This window comes from Sus scrofa, chromosome Y, assembly GCF_054392235.1.
Source record: "Sus scrofa isolate SSC_HxYL_T2T_F1_AM1 chromosome Y, Sscrofa_HxYL_maternal_Yorkshire_Landrace_v2.0, whole genome shotgun sequence".
NCBI lineage: Eukaryota > Metazoa > Chordata > Mammalia > Artiodactyla > Suidae > Sus > Sus scrofa.
In genome coordinates, this window is record NC_139402.1 from 9990532 (window position 1) to 10008457 (window position 17926).

General features: G+C 52.6%; 1 protein-coding gene across 3 annotated transcripts in view; it reads left to right on the forward strand.

Annotated features, from left to right (window-relative positions):
- SHROOM2 (shroom family member 2) overlaps positions 1-17926 on the forward strand; it is a 154378-nt gene that overhangs the window by 58178 nt on the left and 78274 nt on the right. For 2 of the 3 annotated variants that reach the window (XM_085009002.1, XM_085009003.1), the window contains exon 2: positions 17632-17783. The exons of the other annotated variant lie outside the window; for it this stretch is intronic. In XM_085009002.1, the coding sequence (XP_084865128.1) occupies positions 17632-17783 (152 nt within the window). The remainder of the gene's footprint in view (positions 1-17631; positions 17784-17926) is intronic. 3 annotated transcript variants of the gene reach the window in all.

Here is a 17926-nt window from a genome sequence, read left to right on the forward strand (position 1 = left end):
GCGTTCCACATTTGGTAATAGTTTGGCTTTTCAATAGTTTGAGTTTGATTCTCAACTTCTCAACTTCGTTTCATTTTGGAGAAATAATAGTACTGCAGTGATGAGAAAGATGTGCAGGGTGAAAAGCCTGCTTTCATGTAATCCTGTGGATTGAGGCGCTCTTAGTTTTAAATAAAAACGTGAGTACAGCAGGGCATAGACTTGTTTGTGTTTTTTAGGGCTGTGCCCATGGCATATGGAGGTTCCCAGACGAGGACTCGATCAGAGCTGCAGCTGCCGGCTTGCACCACAGCCACAGCCATGCAGGATCGAAGCTGTGTCTTCGACCTACACCACAGCTCACAGCAACGCCGGATCCTTAACCCACTGAGCGAGGCCAGGGATCAACCTGCCTCCTCGTTAACAGTACTCCCATAGCCACTTGTTAATCAGCATTTTGGTTCCGAAATATCTGGGGAATGTGTCAGCTTTCTGCGGGCTCTGGACGATGTTGGTGCTGTTTGCGGATGTTGCGTAGGAAACAGCCCCCACCCCATACAAGGGCCCTGAGCTGTATGGCCCTAAAAAACAAACAAACAAACAAAAAACCAAAAAACAGCGCTTGAGGAGTAACATGTATCATGTTAGAGAAGCAGGCTACAAAACCCTATGCCTTGCTGTATACTGAGGTTGTTATTTAAAACTAAGACATAGGGCATCTGCCCAGAAACCTACCACTCCCGGTTACTCTGTTTCTAATGCCTGCACTGCTTACCTCCAGGGAAATAACATGACTTAAGAGAGTACCGTGGAGGAGGGAGTGAGGGTGGATACTCCTAGAATCTGGAGCGCTTCAATCCACAGGATCGCACGAAAGCGGGCTTTGCACCCAGCATCTTCCTCATCGCTGCCGCTCGAGGCAACACAGGATCCTTAACCCACCGGGAAGCCAGGGCTCGAACCCACATCCTCATGGATACCAGTCGGGTTTGTTACCACTGAACCATAATGGGAACTTTGCAAGAGTTTTAGATGCCAAAAGCTCACAAAGTTTTAGTAAGTCTATCTCATGTGGTTTTGATTTTTTTTAATTATAAATGTTATAAATCCAAATCGTCTCTCCTTTTGAAGAAAATCAATGATGCCTTCTGGGTGACTATGCTGGGCTTCTAAGTACCCCACCCCAGAACCTTCCAGGGAGCTGGGGGTGGGGACCCAGGGGATGCTGGCTGCTCCCCCTGGCCGCCTGGCTCCCCGTTGGCGCTGCATGTCCCAGCCCCTTTGGGTCTCTGCCTGGTGGCTACAGCATCCACAATCCACGTCTGTTTTCCTGGCCAGGGGAGGAGGGAAGGGGTGGTACCAGATGTTTCTGCCCCTTTGATGGTGAGACAGAGCTTCCCTCAGAAGCCTGCAGCTGGCATGTTTCTGCCCCGTCAGGACAGGCACGGCCACCCAGTGGACCCCGACTCTGAGTGTGGACCCACCGTGGAAGGAGCAGGGCTGTCACCTCACGGGTGATCCCTGCTCGTAGGGGTAGAGAGCGGCTCCTCCAAAAGATGGATGGGGGCCCCGGGGGGACTGGGGACTCAAGCGAGGCCCTCAAGGAGAGGCCAGGTTTGGAGAGGCAGCACAGAGAGCACTTACTTGAGGGCTGGCTGTCGAGGAGACCAGCGTGGTGTGGCCGTGGAGCCGGACACTCGGAGAGGGGGTGTGGGCCCCAAGCGGGACAGGAAGTACCCACACCAGAGGCTGCCTGGCGTGGGGGGGTGTGGGTGGGGCTGTTACACGGATGTGACTTGCCTTTGCAGATTTTTTGGGGGGCGGGGGGAGGCTGTTGTCTCATCAGGGTTTAAAAACAAAATGATGCCAACATTTGAGGCCATAGGGAGAGTACTTGTAAAAATCCAGATCTCCAGCTTCTTTAACAGAAAAACCACTGGAAAATCTGCCCGAACGGCATGTTAACTTCCCCCGGTGTAGCGGCCAGCGCTGGGTGGTGGCTGCACCCTCGGCTGGGAGCATCCTGCTGCGGCCCCGGCCCCCTCCCGCCCCTGTGTGCACTGGTGTGTGCAGCCTGGAGCGTCCTGCACTCTGCATGCTGCTCGTTAGGCCCTGCCAGCTGCACCCTGACCACTGTCTCTGTCCCTGTGGGCGGCAGAGCCCACACCTGCTGGACCCTGTCCTGGTTCCCAGACTGCTGTCCTCTCGTTTCCTCACGTGTGTGTGTGGGGAGCTCTCTGGGGGCCTCCTTTATCACAGCACTAATCTCGTTCATGAAAGTTCCACCCTCGGAGTTCCCGCTTGGGCGAAACAGGATGGGCGGCATCCTGGGAGCACTGGGTCACAGGTTCAATTCCCACTCCAGCGCAGTGGGTTCAGGATCCACTGTTGCTGCAGCCGCAGCTTAGCTTGCAACTGTGGCTCGGATCCGATTCCTGGCCTGGGCAATCCGTGTGCCGAAGGGCGGCCAAAGAAGAAAAGAAAAAAGTTCCACTCTCATGATCAGTGCCTCCCATGGACCCCCCCCCCTCCTTGTACCATCCCATTGGAGGTTAGGTTTCAGCAGGTGACTAGGTGGGGGGAGGGGAACAAGCAGTCCGTCTGTGACAACAGCCCTGAAAAGGGTTTGCAAAAAGACAGCCCTTGTGGTGGGTGAGCTCATCCCTGTTTTCCCCGAATAAAAGGATGAAGGCTTGAGGGGAAGTGTGACTCAGAGGAAAGGTGAGGTAGGCTGGGCTGCAGGGCCCCCCTCTCCCCCGCAGCCCCTCTCCTGCGCTGCCTTGCAGCGGCCTTATCTAAAAGAACAAGCACGGTGTCTTTGAAATAGCAGAAGGCTGGGAACGTCCATTAAAAATAAACAGCCGTGTGTTCCGACGGGCGGAGACGCTTTGTTCTTGGGTCCAGCAGGTCCTCTTCCTGTTTCTGGGTTGCCTGTCGGTCTTTCACTTGCCGTTTCACTTTGAAAACTGCAGCATCAAATACTTCCAGTCATCCCCATGGACACGGCGCTTAGATGGTCCCACCGCTCATTTTCCAAAGATGCAGGAGCAGAGGGTTGGCCTCTGGGCAGAACTGGGCGCCCAGACGGGTGGGAAGCCTGCCTGCTTCCGCCCGACAGCTCGCAGTCCTGGTACCGCCGATTTGAAAGAGGGCTGCGGTGTGCCTCCCATGGGAGAGATGAAGGGGGCCTTTCCACAAGACCCCCGCTCTCCCGGCCATTGGTTCCCTCTCTGTTCATGCTTTCCAGAGACCTTGCCCGCCACGTGCGTGTGTGTCGCTGGCACAGGAGCGGAAGAAACTAAGTCGTGATGGGAATTTTATCCTCTAGGAGAGGCCGGTCTTGCTGGGGGGCCGGCAGGCAAAGCAGGCAGCGGCTCTGAGTGCCAAGGCTCCAGGGTCCTGGCGAGGCCTAGGCCCACAGGGGAGGGGTCGGTAGGGCCCAAAAGGATGATGGCGATAGGGGGTCCAGCCTAATGGAGGTGGGGGGTGTGAATCCAGGGGGCCCGGCCAACGAAGCCTGGAGGCAAGTCAGACCTTTCCCTGGGGAGAAAGGACAATGGCTTCTTGGTTGCAGGCCTGTGATGCTTGGGCAGGGCTCATGGTATCCAGACCAACACGGCCTGTTCTGCGTGGTGATGGAGACGTGGTTCAGCACGGCGGCTCCACTGGGCCTGCGCGACCCGCCTCCTGTGTTGCTTGCGTTGCCGTGTGAGACAGGGGGCTGCCTGCGTCTTGCCGAGGCGATGGGTTTTACAGGGCAGGAGGCTGAACTGGGATTTTATTTTATTAAGAAAATTCTTTTGGGGAGTTTCCCTCGTGGCTCGGCAGTGAATGAATCTGACTAGCATCTATGAGGATGCAGGTTTGATCCCTGGCCTTGCTCAGTGGGTTAAGGGTCCGCATTGCCGTGAGCTGTCATGTAGGTTGCAGATGTGGCTTGGATCCTGTGTTGCTGTGGCTGTGGTGTGGGCCAGCAGCTACAGCTCTGATTGGACCCTTAGCCTGGAAACCTCCATGTGCTGGGGGTGCAGCCCTAAAAAGCAAAAAAAAAAAAAAAAAATTATTGATTTGCAATGTTGTACCAATTTATGCTGTACAGCAAAGGGACCCAGTCATGCGTATATATACATTCCCTTTCTTATATTGTCTTCTATCCTGGTCTATCCCAAGAGACTGGCCAGAGTTTCCTCTGCTCTACAGCAGGACCTCATTGCTTATCCATTCTCAGTCTCATGGTTTGCATCTGCCAACTTCCAACCGGGATTTTAGAGGTGTTTTGTTTCCTTCAAGTTCCATAGGAGGGGTAAGGACTGTCTCATACCTCACCCTTTGTGTGGAACAATCAATTAGGGTGATTGCTTTGTCCCCCAGGGTTTTTTAATTCCTGCAGACTTTCTGGGGTGTTACAGTTGGGGGGGTCGCTGCTGACACCTAGTGGCCAGACACTGGGATTGCCGCTCATAGACATCCTGTGGTGCAGGGCTTGGCCGCCACTGCAAAGGGCTGTCCAGCCCGCATGCCCCAGTGCCACGGTGGAGAACTGTGTGGGGTCCTGTCGTCGGGCTATCCCGTGTGTCATCTGCCAGACCTTTATCTGGTTTCTGGGTCTGAGCTGTTTTGGGTGATGCTGCTGTGGTCCTTCTTGTAGGGCCTTTTGGTGAATGTACATGCACACGAATGACTTGTAGTAATTCCCTCTGTTTCCCCAGGTGGTTGTGTTGATTTATGCATCTGCTCAGTACACAGCAGTTGCAGGGCTTCAAAGCAGCCCAACTTCCTTTGACAGGTGGAAGGATAACGAAAATGTGGCGTATACATATGAAGGAATAGTGGCATGAAAAAAAGGAAAGGGTGGGAGTTCCCATTGTGGCTCAGCAGCAACGAACATGACTAGTAGCCATGAGGATGCGGGTTCGATCCCTGGCCTCACTCTGTGGGTTAAGGATCCAGCGTTGCCGTGAGCTGTGGTGTACGTCGCACACTCAGTTTGGATCCCAGGTTGCTGCGGCTGTGGCGAAGGGCAACAGCTGCAGCTCCCATTCAGCGACCCCTGGCCTGGGAACCTCCATATGCCATAGGTACAGCCCTAAAACGCACAAAAAAACAACAGTGCTACACATCCCAGAAGCTCAAGTGCTCTAACCAGACTCAGGAGGGCTGTCCTCTGTGAGTCCCCTTACACGAGGTGTCCAGAGTCTTCAAGTTCATGGAAACAGAAAGCAGAGTGGTAGTTGCCAGGGGCTGGGGAAATGTTTGATGCGTATGATGTCAGTTTTGCAAGATGAAGTTTCTAGAGATCAGTTATACACAGTGTAATTCCGGAGAACGCTGCTGCACTGTACACTTAAAAATGATTGAGGGTACTGGGGACCCAAAGGGAACAGGTGTGGGGGCGGGATGGACAGGAGGTTGGGATTGGCATATGCACCCTGAGGTCTAGGCAATGACTGGCCAACGGCAACCTGTTTTCTAGCACAGGGCGCTCTACTCAACATTCTGTGATCATCTATGCGGGAAAAGAATCTGAGCAAGCATGGATGTGTGGCCATGGATCGCCGAAGCACTTTGCCGCCCAGCACAAAGGATCACAACCTTGTAAATCAGCTCTACGCCAATAGAACCTCCGAAAAAAGTGAAAGGAATGGTTGAGGGTGAACGTTATAAGGGTTTTTTTTAAAAGCGCAATGGGAAAAAGACGAGAGTTGTAGCTGCTCTTCCCCTGCAGGCAAGCTGGTGTTTGCCGGGGGCACGGAGCTCCTTTCCAGCTTGGGTGCAGCTGTGTGCAGGGATCCCTGCCTCTTCCCTGTGGGGCTCCGGGGGAGCCGAGGCGCCGAGGGTGTCCTGGATTAAGGAGATGGTACAGGACCTAGAGCTTCTGCACGTGTGGGGGTGGGGCCACAAGGGAGAATTGGGGGTCCTGGGGCGGGGAAGGAGTGCCTCTGAAAAGCCACGTCCAGCCAGGGGAGCAGGATGGATGGAAGGGTGCCTCTGGGGAGTCAGGGATGTGTGGCGATGGGACGTGTGGACCAGGTCAAGGCCAGGGGGCGCCCCTGCAGCACTTCCGTCCTCTGACAGCTTCCGCTTTGGCCCCAATCTAATGCGCCATTCAGGGGTAGAGATTCTAGAAGATGTGGTGCCATTTTGACCAAGAGGACAGGACCCAGTGCTGTGCCTACATGGTAAACAGCTGACCTGTGTGGTGTACATTTCAAAGGGCCACCTGGCGAAATAGGCATGCTGCCTTTTTTCCTTTGGCTTGATTGTACATCCACAGTATTTAACCCATGGCATTAAATAAAAAAATGTAGAGGAGGATGGTTGGCTTATAACGTGTTCGTGTCAGGTGCACAGCAAGGGTCATCAGTTGTGCATATACCAGTTCCTTTTCAGATTCTTTCCCGTAGAGGTTATTGCACAGTTTTGAGTAGATCTCTCTGTGCTGTAAGTAGGTAAACCATGACATATTCTCAAGAGGTATTTGTGTCTTAGCCTGAGAACCTAACTGCCACTTAAATTGTGTGTGTGTGTGTTTAATGGCAGAAATGTGGTCTGGTTTCCACACAATCTGCTTAGGCTAAACATTTGTAAAACACCCTATTTATAAATTGCAACTCTGCATTTTAGAAGTTCTCTGTAAGGCTATAGCAGCTGATCACAGGAAAAAGGAAGCTAAGGTAGGTTTAGAATGAACAGTAAGAACGACTAGGATAACTGAGCTTGGGGATTTATTTCTCCCCAAACAATGCTGTATAAAATGACTCAGAATCCACTGTACCTCGGTAGCCGGGAGCGCTGTAAGTGAGGCAGCTTCCTTTACCCTTACGCTACAGTTTCCTATAGAGAGCGGAGCAGCCTTCGTCCCTGAGCCCAGGAGCCTCACCTGGGTTTGTGGTCCTGATTTAGACACCAGCAAATCATAAATAAAATGACTGCTAAATATACTTGTGTAATATGTCTGAATTTTCAGAATATTTTCAGAGTCGTCTCACTTTTATTCTCCTGATGGTCCTGGGTTGTAAGACAGATCGTCCGGTTACCGTTGTTTGGAGTGACAAAACCAAAACCAAGAAGACCTTAGCAACCCTCCCCATGTTGTGTCGTGAGGTGGTAGTGGGGAGTGTCACGTCTTGGATCGCCCCTCGTTCTTTCCAACCTTCCCTGATGCTCAGCCCCTCCCCGCACCCTGAAGCGTCTGTGCCGCCGGCCCCTCGCACGCCTGCTCACCGCCTGCGTCTCTGCTTGTCACAGGGAATTTCTATCCATCAGGGTCCGGTTGGGTGGCAGAAAGCGTTCGGTAGTTTGAGCAAGGACCACTTAATACAAAGCAGGATTCGGCCGACTGGCCAAACACCAACACACCCCTTCTGTCGTGCCTGTTGGTCTAGGATGGGCAGTTGCCGTGGCGACCAGAAGGCTCTGCAAAGCCTTGGATAGTTAGCTCATGGCTCTGGAAGGAAGACTTTGCTGGCCCCCGGTGTTGAAAATTAGTAACTATTAACAGATGATTACTTATTATCCACTTCTCTAGTAGTGATTAACTAGCACTTCCTTCGGGGGTAAAGAGGTTGCAAAGAAGGCAGGAATAGCAGCTGTGAGGAGCAGCCACCACCTCCAGGGATGGGGCAGATTGCCTGAAGAGGAGGAGAGAGGTGCCCCCCTCCCCCCGCAGGCTGAGATTCAGATCGGCATGCAGCGGGTGTGGCCCTAGTCTGCTGGATGGCAGAGGAAGTCCCTGAGCACCACAGGGTCACTGGCTTGCTGGTAGGAAGCCTGCCCCTCGTGCAGAAACTCCCTAGGCAGCTGACCTGGATGCTGGAGGACATGGATGAGAAGCTGGCTGGTGTGCCAGTGGAACCCCGGGAAGCCATTTGGAGGGATTGCTTCGAAAACCAGGCAGGAAGCTGCCCGCAGGCTGCCTGTGGAGCTGGTTAGGGAGTGGCTGTGGGGTCAGCTACTGCCTGATGTACAGGAGGAAGCAGGCAGAATGTGGAAGGGAAGCCCTTCCTCCTCCAGTGTCTCCCCAGCGCCCTCTACTGACGATGCTCAGGGTGGTGCATGACCGAGCACTGTTCACAGGTCCGGCCGTGATGGTTGGGTTTGCAGTTAAGAGGCGCTGCATGCCAGCCGGCCGGCGTACTGCATTGCCAGTTAAGTGCACTGCCAGCTGCTGTAGGGTTGGAATGGGATTATAACTTCGCTCACCAGGCAGGCACTAGTGTTCAGAAAATGCTCCCCGAAACTGCTCCTTTCCGGGCTGGCCGGTGTTCTCTGGAGCGCTGTGCTGACCTGAGGATCAGGACGCTGCAGGGCTGAGGCCCTAGCCCTCGCCCCTGCTGGACAGGAGGCATGTGCCTCGGGTTGTTCCTGCCCCAGGGAGGCCACCTGGGTTCTTGGTCTTGGTGACGGCCCCTCCGGTGGTTCCCGGTCTCCGTCTGCCTGAGTCTGGGCTGCCACGGTGGAGCCCCCGATGCCGACACCCTTCCTTCTCTGTGTCTTAAAACCTCTCCTTGAGCAGAAGGCTTGTTTTCTGGTTCTTTTGGGACTTCCGGGGGCTCACTGCAGCCTCCACCGCCTCCAGGTCTTCACACGTCCCACTGACCTGCCCTGTCCGTTGGCCTGGCTCTGTCCCCTTGTCCAGACCACACCTGACGTTCTTGCCCTTAGGTTAAGGCCGCATGTCCTCCAGCCCTCACTTGAGGGAGGGGTGAAGGGAGTGTGTTAGCATCCTCAGAGCACACCCTTAGGTCCATTTTTTTTTTTTTTTTTTTTTTTTTTTGCTTTGCTTTTTAGGGCTGTACCCATGGCATCTGGAGGTTCCCAGGCTCAGGGTCAAGTTGGAGCTCCAGCTGCTGGCCTATGCCACAGCCACAGCCATGCAGGATCTGAGCCGCATCTGTGACCCACACTGTAGCAGCTCATGGCAACGCCGGATCCTTAACCCACTGAGTGAAGCCAGGGATCCTAGTCGGATTCGTTTCTGCTGTGCCACGAGGGGAGCTCCAGAGCCTTAGGTTCTTAAACATGGAACTAAATACCAGCATGCTCCTCTGAGTCCAAGTGTATGAGGTGAGATTTTTGGTTTACTAGAATTTTCTGCATATGGGGTGGTTATTTTTTCTTGATTAAAAAAATTTTTTTTTAAAATTATAGTTGATTTTACAATGTTCTATCAGTTTCTGCTGTACAGCAAAGTAGCTCAGGCATACCTATATATACATTCTTTTTCTCATGTTCTCTTCCATTAAGTTCTATCACAAATGATTGGATTTTTTTTTTTTTTTTTTTTTTTTGTCTCTTTAGAGCTGTACTTGTGGCGTATGGAGGTTCCCAGGCTAGGGGTCGAACTGGAGCTGTAGCTGCTGGCCTATGCCACAGCCACAGCCATGCCAAATCTGAGCCGTGTCTGTGATGTATACCATAGCTCACAGTAATGCTGGATCCTTAACCCACTGAGCGAGGCCAGGGATTGAACCTGTGACCTCATGGAAACTAGTCATACTGGTTTCCACTGAGCCAGGACGGGAATTCCATTTTCTTGATTTTTGATGTATTTTTTGTCAGCCCTGAGGAAAGAAATTGCAAGAAACGGTGGAAATTTTATTGGTTTGAGATTGGTACCTAGACTTTTCAATTTGTACACTCTTCTTTTCTTTTCTTTTCTTTTCTTTTCTTTTCTTTCTTTCCCCCCTGGCCTTGCCTGGGGCATGTGCAAGTTCCCTGGTCTGGGATCAAACCCTCGCCACAGCAGCGACCCAAGCTGCTGCAGTGGCAATGCCAGATCGAGCCTTCACCTGCTGCTCCACAGCAGAAGTCCTTGTACACCCTTCTCAGCGTATACACTGAAGATCTGAAAAACCCAGGGAGTCAGTTCTTTTCTAAGCAGATACACCATTGACTTTCTAGCTTTAAATGTGGAGGCTGCTTTTCCTTACGAGGATATCAGGTGTGAGTGCCTTCGGATGTCGATAAGCTCTGATACGATAGGTTCACCCGCTCACCATATGCATGCTCGAATTTCCAGTTTTTTGAGGCACATTCATGGCACATTATGAAGGAAACTGGACTTGCCAGGGCCGGGGACAGGAAGAGCCAAGATCAAGGAGTGGTGTTTCTTTAGGAAGTAAGTCGACTAAAATCCATGGGAATAGAGGTCATTTTATTTTTTAATTTATTTTTGACTATGGCATTGTCGATTTATGGTATTGTGCCAATTTCTGTTGTACAGCAGAGTGACCCAGTCATACACACACACACACACACACACACACACATATTCTTTTTCTCATATTATCTTCCACCATGGTCTGTCCCAAGAGACTGGATAGAGTTCCGTGAGCTGTGCAGCAGGACCTCATGGAGAATCCATTCTAAATGGCATAGTTTGCATCTACCAACCCCAACCTCCCCATGGAATCAAAGTAATTTTAAATGTTCAAGACGCTGGCTGCACTGGGACTCCAAATTGCCATTGTGTATGTTTGATATTGAGTAAAAAGTACGATCCCCATGGGAGGTGAAGCTGATCCTCAGGACAGACAGAGCCTCCTGGAATTCTGTATTCCACTCTTTCCTGGTTGTATCACAAAAGAACCAGTGGACAGTTTCACCTCTTTTTTTTTTTTTTTTTTCCTTTTTAGGGCCACACTTGAAGCATACGGAGGTTCCCAGGCTAGGGGTCGAATCAGAACTGCAGCTGCCAGCCTACACCACAGCCCTGGAAACCCAGGATCCTTCATTGAGCGGTGCCAGGGATCGAACCTGCATCCTCATGGACACTATGTTGGGTTCTTAATCTGGATTTCCTCCTTAAACCTGTTTCGGAAGCTACTGCAAAACTTGAACTCCCAAGAGACTTGATAAAATCTCCGTCGGGCTTGTAACAGAGGGACACGGACCAGAGACGACTGCAGGCTCAAGTCTGAACACATGTGGGTGGGGGTTTTCCATTTTCGATGGGCTTCTCTGTTAGCAGGTGGCCTCTCCGATTCTGTCACAGTGGGGCTCTTTTCCTGGATGAGTGGACTTTCTTTTCTGAAGCAGCAGAGCTCAGGGTGAGTGCATATGCGAGTCAGACCAAGCAGCCTGAGGAGGTGACATGAGACTAGTCCCGGCTCATCCAGGTTGTGCTTTCTCATTGCCTTCTTCTCTGGGTGACGAGGTGTAACTGCTACGTCACGGCTGTGACGCGTGGCCTTGGAGACACAGTATCGGACTCAGTGTACTTCTTCCGCCCTTGGTTTTGACCTCTGGGTGTTGCGAGTTTGCACATCACTGGCGCTCTTCCTCGGAGCATCACCTGTAGGTCTCTTCCTGTGGCCCTCGGCGTCCACCGCCCACACGGTGTCCTCAGAGCTTCCGTCCCAGCTCATAGAGCCCTTGCATGGGTATCTCTTCTCTGCCCCTTGCCGGTTTGAGCGCTCGTTTCTGTCCCGTACAAAGACAAAGAATGTTGCCTTGGCGTGTTGTTCTTGGGCAGAAAATCGTCTCATGTCCTCCTCCGGGGTGGAGCTGCCAGACGTGTTTGCTGGGACACCAAGGCGGCGCCCCCACTGCCGTGCCCGCCTCCTGGGGCCCCCGCTGCCTACAGGAAAGCATCCCAGCTCACAGTCAAGGTCAGGGGGCTGAGCTTCCTCTTTCTGCCCTTATCTCAAACGCTTCCCTGCCAGAGCTTTCCACTCCGCCGGGCTGACATTCCTGGGACGAGCCCGGCTTCCTGCCCCTGCCCTGTCTTCCTGTCGAGACGCCCCCACTGTGGCATGTCCGCCTCCGTCGGGGTCTGTGGCCCAGAGGCTGAGCTGAGCCTGGCCCCTGCACCCTCCCTGCCCTGGCTTTGGTTCCTTCTAACACACTTCCTTCCAGTGCACGTCCTGTCTCCTAGGAGAATAAGGCTCTCTGGTCTTTGTGGGTGGGTGCCTCGATACCTTTTGTTTCGTTGGTCATGCCTGTGGCGTGCGGGAGCTCCCGAGCCAGGGATCGAACCCAGGCCACAGTAGTGCCAACGCCGGATCCTTAACCCATGGAGCCACCGGGGACTCCCATCCTTGATATCTGTGATATCCGTTCAATGAAGCATGAGAATTTCGTCCCCAAACGACTTTCACTGACTCCCCACTGCCCCTGCTGTTTCTAGAGGCGATACTTCCATAAGAGCAGCAAGGCAGCCTGCACATTTTGGGATGCTTACGTCTTAATGGGGCCACCCACATAAAACAGGGTTTTCTCTCTGTAGGTGGTGCGCGCACTGGCCTCGTGGCTGTGGGGTCATTTGCCCCACCTGCGTGCCTTTTTGTAAAAGGACTTTTTTCGGAGCTGCAGCAAGCGGTGCTGAGGACTTTGCCTGGTCCCTGTGGGACGGAACCCCCCTCTTTGGGGCTCCTGAGCCGTGCAGACGTTAGGCAGTTGCCTCTGCTGGTTGCAGTGCCAAGCCCTGTCCTGACTGGGCCATGCAGGGCACGGTGACCAAACTCGCATCCATGCCTGAAGTGCACGAGGCCCTGAGAAGGGCTGGCAGGCTGAGCCTTTATTCTGTGAGAGTGGTGCCCGCTTTAGATTTGCTCTGCACCACGGTCAAACCTAGTTCATGCCTCCCGAGGTGAGACGGGTGATGGGGTGGGATTGCAGAGCGGAGATTCTCAAAGCTGCTGCTCCTTTTCCAACTGTTTTCGCCAGGAGCACAATAAATGTCAAGCGGACACTTTCTCTTGGCATGGACGCTGGGGCGGGGAGCAGCTCCTTTTACCTCCCAGCCCCAGAGTTATTTGTGCTGGGCATGCAGGTGAGGTGTGGCTGGGGCGCCACAGGTGGGTGCCTGGGCAGGCGGTCTTCGCTGACTTCGGAGGAGGAGGAGGGTTGGACAACCTCACGGACGTGGGGAGGCCACACCGCATTCCCTGTCCTGCGTGCTGAAGCCAGAGTTCCCGGTCGTGCTCTGTGGGCACTTTTGGCTAAAAATTGTTAGGAACATGGCAGTTCCTGTGCGGTGCAGTGGGAACAAATTTGATTACTATCCATGAGGTCCAGCGGGTTCGATCCCTGGCCTCCCTCAGTGGGTTGAGGCTCCAGCATCGCCGTGAGCTGTGGTGTGGGTCACAGGCATGGCTCGGCTCTGGCGTGGCTGTGGCTGTGGTGTATGCTGGCGGCTGTAGCTCTGATTCGACCCCTAGCCTGGGAACCTCCATATGCCGCAGGTGCAGCACTAAAAGCAAAAAAAAAAAAAAAAAAAAAGGTTAGGGGGAGGGGTTCCCACTGTGGTGTAGTGGGAACAGTGGCACTGGGGCACAGATTCGGTTCCAAGGCCGGCACAGTGGGTTAAGGATCCGGTGTTGCCGTAGCTGCAGTTTAGGTGGTGACTTTGGCTTGGATCCATCCCTGGCCACGGAACTTCACATGCCACAGGGTGGCCAACAACAAAAAAAGTGTTAGGGGAGTTCCCTGGTGGCTCAGCATGTTAAGGATCTGGCATGGTCACCTCTGTGACTTGGGTTCCTGCTGTGGTGTAGGTTCAGTCTGCAGCCCAGGAGCTCCCATGTGCTGTGGGCGTGGCCAAAAAATGTGTTCGGTGTGCAGATGCTCAGGCCCACTCTGGACCGGCTGAATCAGAGCCACATTGTAACGAAATGGGCCGTGTGTCTGCATGGTCCACAGGCCTGTAGGTGTCTTCAGGGTGGGAAGCTGCATCTTTGAAGCAGGTAACGGAGTTTCTGTGGGTAGTACTTGCTCCACGGGTATTTACTGAAGGAGTACATCCAACCCCCCGCTCAGGCATCCAGCCGCTTTCATGCACTCGCACCCCCAAAGCCCTTCCCTCGAGACGTCTTGGCAGTAGTTACTGGACCTAGCGGTGATCTGGTGCCTGCTGGCTGTGCAGGGAGACTTCTGTGCTCTCGGGTTTTACCTTCAGAAGTGGCAGGTCCAGCGCTTTGGTGCGGTGACAGACACGCACTGCCTGTCACCTGCCACGGGAGTTGGTGGCCCGTGGGCCCTTGTTGGGGGACGGGTGCTGCCCTTCAGCCCACCCACGTCTCGACTGCTGGCCTTGGGTGGGGGTGCCCCCGAGGGACCCCAGCTGGAGCGGTGCCGAGGGTCCCGGGGGCCGTCTGCCACCCCCGACCCCCATGGCTCGTGCTCCCTAGCTCTTTGGTGCCCCCCCAGCCCTCTTTCTCTCTACCTCCTGCCTCTCCACCTGCCCCGTTTTCCAGCCCAGCTCTCCCTGTTGAGGCCCCAGCGTCCTGTCCTCAGCTCTTCATGGCCGTTTTCTTTTCTTTTCTTTTTTTTATTTTTAGGGCTGCCCCTGTGGCATATGGAAATTCCTAGGCTAGGGATCGAATTGGAGCTGCATCTGCAACCTACACCACAGCCAGCGCAATGCTGGATCCTTAATTCACTGAGCCAACCAGGGATCGAACCTGCATCCTCATGGATACTAGCCAGGTTCGTAACCTGCCGAGCCCCAGTAGGGACTCCCTCCTCAGATGCACTCTGCTGGTGGCCACCTGCTGGGAACCCCCCTCCCACCGCCAGCTGCCCCCTCCCCCACTGCTGGCTCCTCCCCCAGGGCGTGTCCGCACCTCTGCTCTGGGTGGGGGTAACCTTCACCTTGGCTCATGCGACTGAGTCTGTAATCTTGGCCAGGTGGGAACTTCTTTATGCTCTGTTATTACGCTGGGATACCGTTGTCTAGACGTTGAAACGAGCTGTTAATGTGTGGCTTCGTATTTTTGCTGCGAGTGGTCTTTTGGTTCATGGTGTGGGTTGCAGTGAGTAACTGCTCTATTTATTACCCTGAGAAGCGCTCAGCCGGCCTTGGCCCCAGGCGGAGACTTGAGGGAAAATACCACCAGGTCTCAGAACTGAGCCTGTAAATTGCTCGGTTTCCCGCTCTTTCATTACCAGAGGAGGGCCCTTTGCAGCCTGCACACTTTGTGAGGTGTGCAACGGAGTCTTAGGTGAGCCCTGGCACACAGGTGGGGCACTGACCTTTCCAACGGGCCACTGCTGCGTCCAGGGGCGTTCATCTTTGTCACTGGTTTTTCCTTGCAGTTTGTAAAAAGAATGGCTTTTTGGTGTCAACCAGGGGTTGGCAACTCTTCGGGGGTAACGAGCCAAGGAGTAAATATTTTTGGCTTTGTGGGCCAGATGGTTCCGTTGTTGCTCGTAGCCGAATAGCAAATGGGTGTGGTTGTATGCCAGTAAAATTTTACTTAAAAAAAAAGGCAACCGACCAGCTGTACACATGGCTCATGGGCCCTGCTTTGCCAAGTGGTGCTGTACAAAACACGATGGTGAATGGGTGGGTTACTTGAGGCTGAATTGGATTTTTACTCTATAGGGATAACTCGGTTAAGGATGTAAAGATAAAGATTTCTCAGGATGAAAATCGTAAAAAGTTGACATTCAAGCTTTTAGGGAGTCAGTCAGTACACACTGATACACATGTGTTTAACACGGAGGAGGGAGAAAAACAAATACCAGATATCACTTATTTGTGGAATGTAAAATACGGCACAGATGGGAGTTCCCATTGTGGCTTAGTGGTAACAATCCTGACTCCTGTCCATGAGGATGCAGGTTCGATCCCTGGCCTGGCTCAGTGGGTTAAGGATCTGGCATGGCCATGAGCGATGGTGTAGGTTGCAGATGCGGCTCGGATCTGGTGTTGCTGTGACTGTGGTGTAGGCTGGCAGCTGCAGCTCTGATTCAGCCCCAGCTGAGGAACTTGCATATGCCACAGATGCCACTCTAAAAAGACCAAAAAAATTAAAAAAAAAAAAAAAAAGGCACAAATGAACGTATGTATAGAACAGAAACAGACTCAGACATAGAGGACAGACTGTGATTGCCGAGAGGGGAGGGTGTGGGATGGACAGGGAGTTTGGGGTCAGTATATGCAAACTATGACATTGAGACTAGGTAAGCAATCAAGCCCTACTGTACAGCACAGGGAACTCCATCCGATCACTTGTGGTAGAATATGATGGAAGGTAATAGGAGATAAAGAAAATATATATATTATATTATATATATATATATGACTGGGTCCATTTGCTGTCGAACAGAGATTTACAGAACATTGTTAATCAACTATACTTTAATAAAAATAAAGTTTACATTAGAAAAAAGCATTCAGTAGGGAATATTGTAACATGAACAGCAGGGTGTAATAACCTTGGACTGTCATGAATGAATTAGGGTAATATTTGCAGGGACACGGGGAAACTGGAGTCTTCACATGCAGATGGAAAGTGGTGCAGCTGCTTTAGGAGGCTGTCGGGCAGGTCCTTCAAATGTTCCCCGAGTTGCCCTATGGCCCAGCAGTTCTGCTTCTGGGTGTACACCCACGAGATTTGAAGACCCACCCTCACACCTGCACTTGGACGCCAGTGTTCATAGCAGCTAAATATCCGGAAAGTAAAAACAATTTACTTTGCTGTTACCAATGCATAAATAAGTAAAATGTGATCGGTCCGTATAAAGGAATAGCCTTGAGCTCTAAAGGGGAATGAAGCCCTGACACAGGCTACCATGTGGTTGCTCCTTGAGCACCTTGTGAGTGAAAGAAGCCGGACACAAAAGGCCACCTATTTATTGTATGATTCTGTGTATAGGAAATGTCCAGAATGGACAGATCTTGGACACAGAGTAGATGCGTGGCTGCTGGGGGCTGGGAGGTTTGGGAAGTGACCACTGATAGGCATGAGGTTTCTTCTGGGCTTGGGAAACTGCTCCAAAATGGGACGTGCTGGTGGTTGGACAGCACTGTGACGCTCCTAAAAAGCCGACCATTTACATTGATATGGCTGAATTGTGTGGCATTTGAATTACATGTAAATAAAGCTATTATGCGTCTCATTGCCAAGGGGGAGTGGGATGGATGGGGGGTTTGGGGTTCGTAGATGCAAAGTATGACATTGACAGTGGATAAGCAATGAGGTCCTGCTGTCCAGCACAGGGAGCTCTATACAGTCTCCTGGGACAGACTGTGATGGAAGACAATAGAAGAAAGGGGGGGAAAATATATATGTATATGACTGGCTCACTTTTGCTGTACAGCAGAAATTGGCGCAACATTGTACATCAATTATACTCTAATAAAAATACAAAAAAGTGAACTGTTAAAAAATACCTAGGTATGGGCTTCATGGGTGAGAACTAACTAGTAAATAGTAAAAGAAACAATAAAAATCTATCGTTACTGTTTGGATCAAGAAGATGCAGAAGATGGATCTGTATCTTGGATCCACTGCTTTTGCTGTTTGGTTTTTCTTTTAGGACCGCACCCACAGCACATGGACGTTCCCAGGCTAGGGGTGGAAACGGAGCTGCAGCTGCCAGCCTACACCACAGCCACAGCTTCAACGGACACCACAGCTCACGGCAAGGCTGGATCCTTCACCCGCTGAGCGAGGCCAGGGATTGAACCTGCATTCTCATGGATGTTAGTCGGGTTTGTTACTACTGAGCCACAAGGGGAACTCCTGCTTTTGCTGTTTTGAGCCGTCCAGCTTTCCCGCCCCCAGCCTTGCCGTGACAGAGCAAGTGAAGGATGAACTGCCGCCCCCCAATCTCCCCCCCCCCCCCCCCGGTGGCCGGTGGTGTTTTCCTGGCCGAGTTCTGGTCCCGAGTCTGCTCACAGGACACGCTTCTCTGTTGCAGATTGAAGAGGGAAGCAAAGCCGCGGCGGTGGGCAAGTTACTGGCTGGAGACGAGATCGTCGGCATCAATGACGTTGGTCTCTCGGGGTTTAGACAGGAAGCGATTTGCCTGGTGAAGGGGTCGCACAAGACCCTGAAGCTCGTGGTAAAGAGGTAAGACGTGGGCCTCATGCCTCGTTTACAAATGGAAGTGAGCAGAACAGCCCAGTGTGAGGTCTGCTCTGAGTCACGGCGGCATCTCTTACTTGGACCGAATCCTTCTGCGCGTGTCTGTCTGTCTGTCTTCCTTTCTCTCT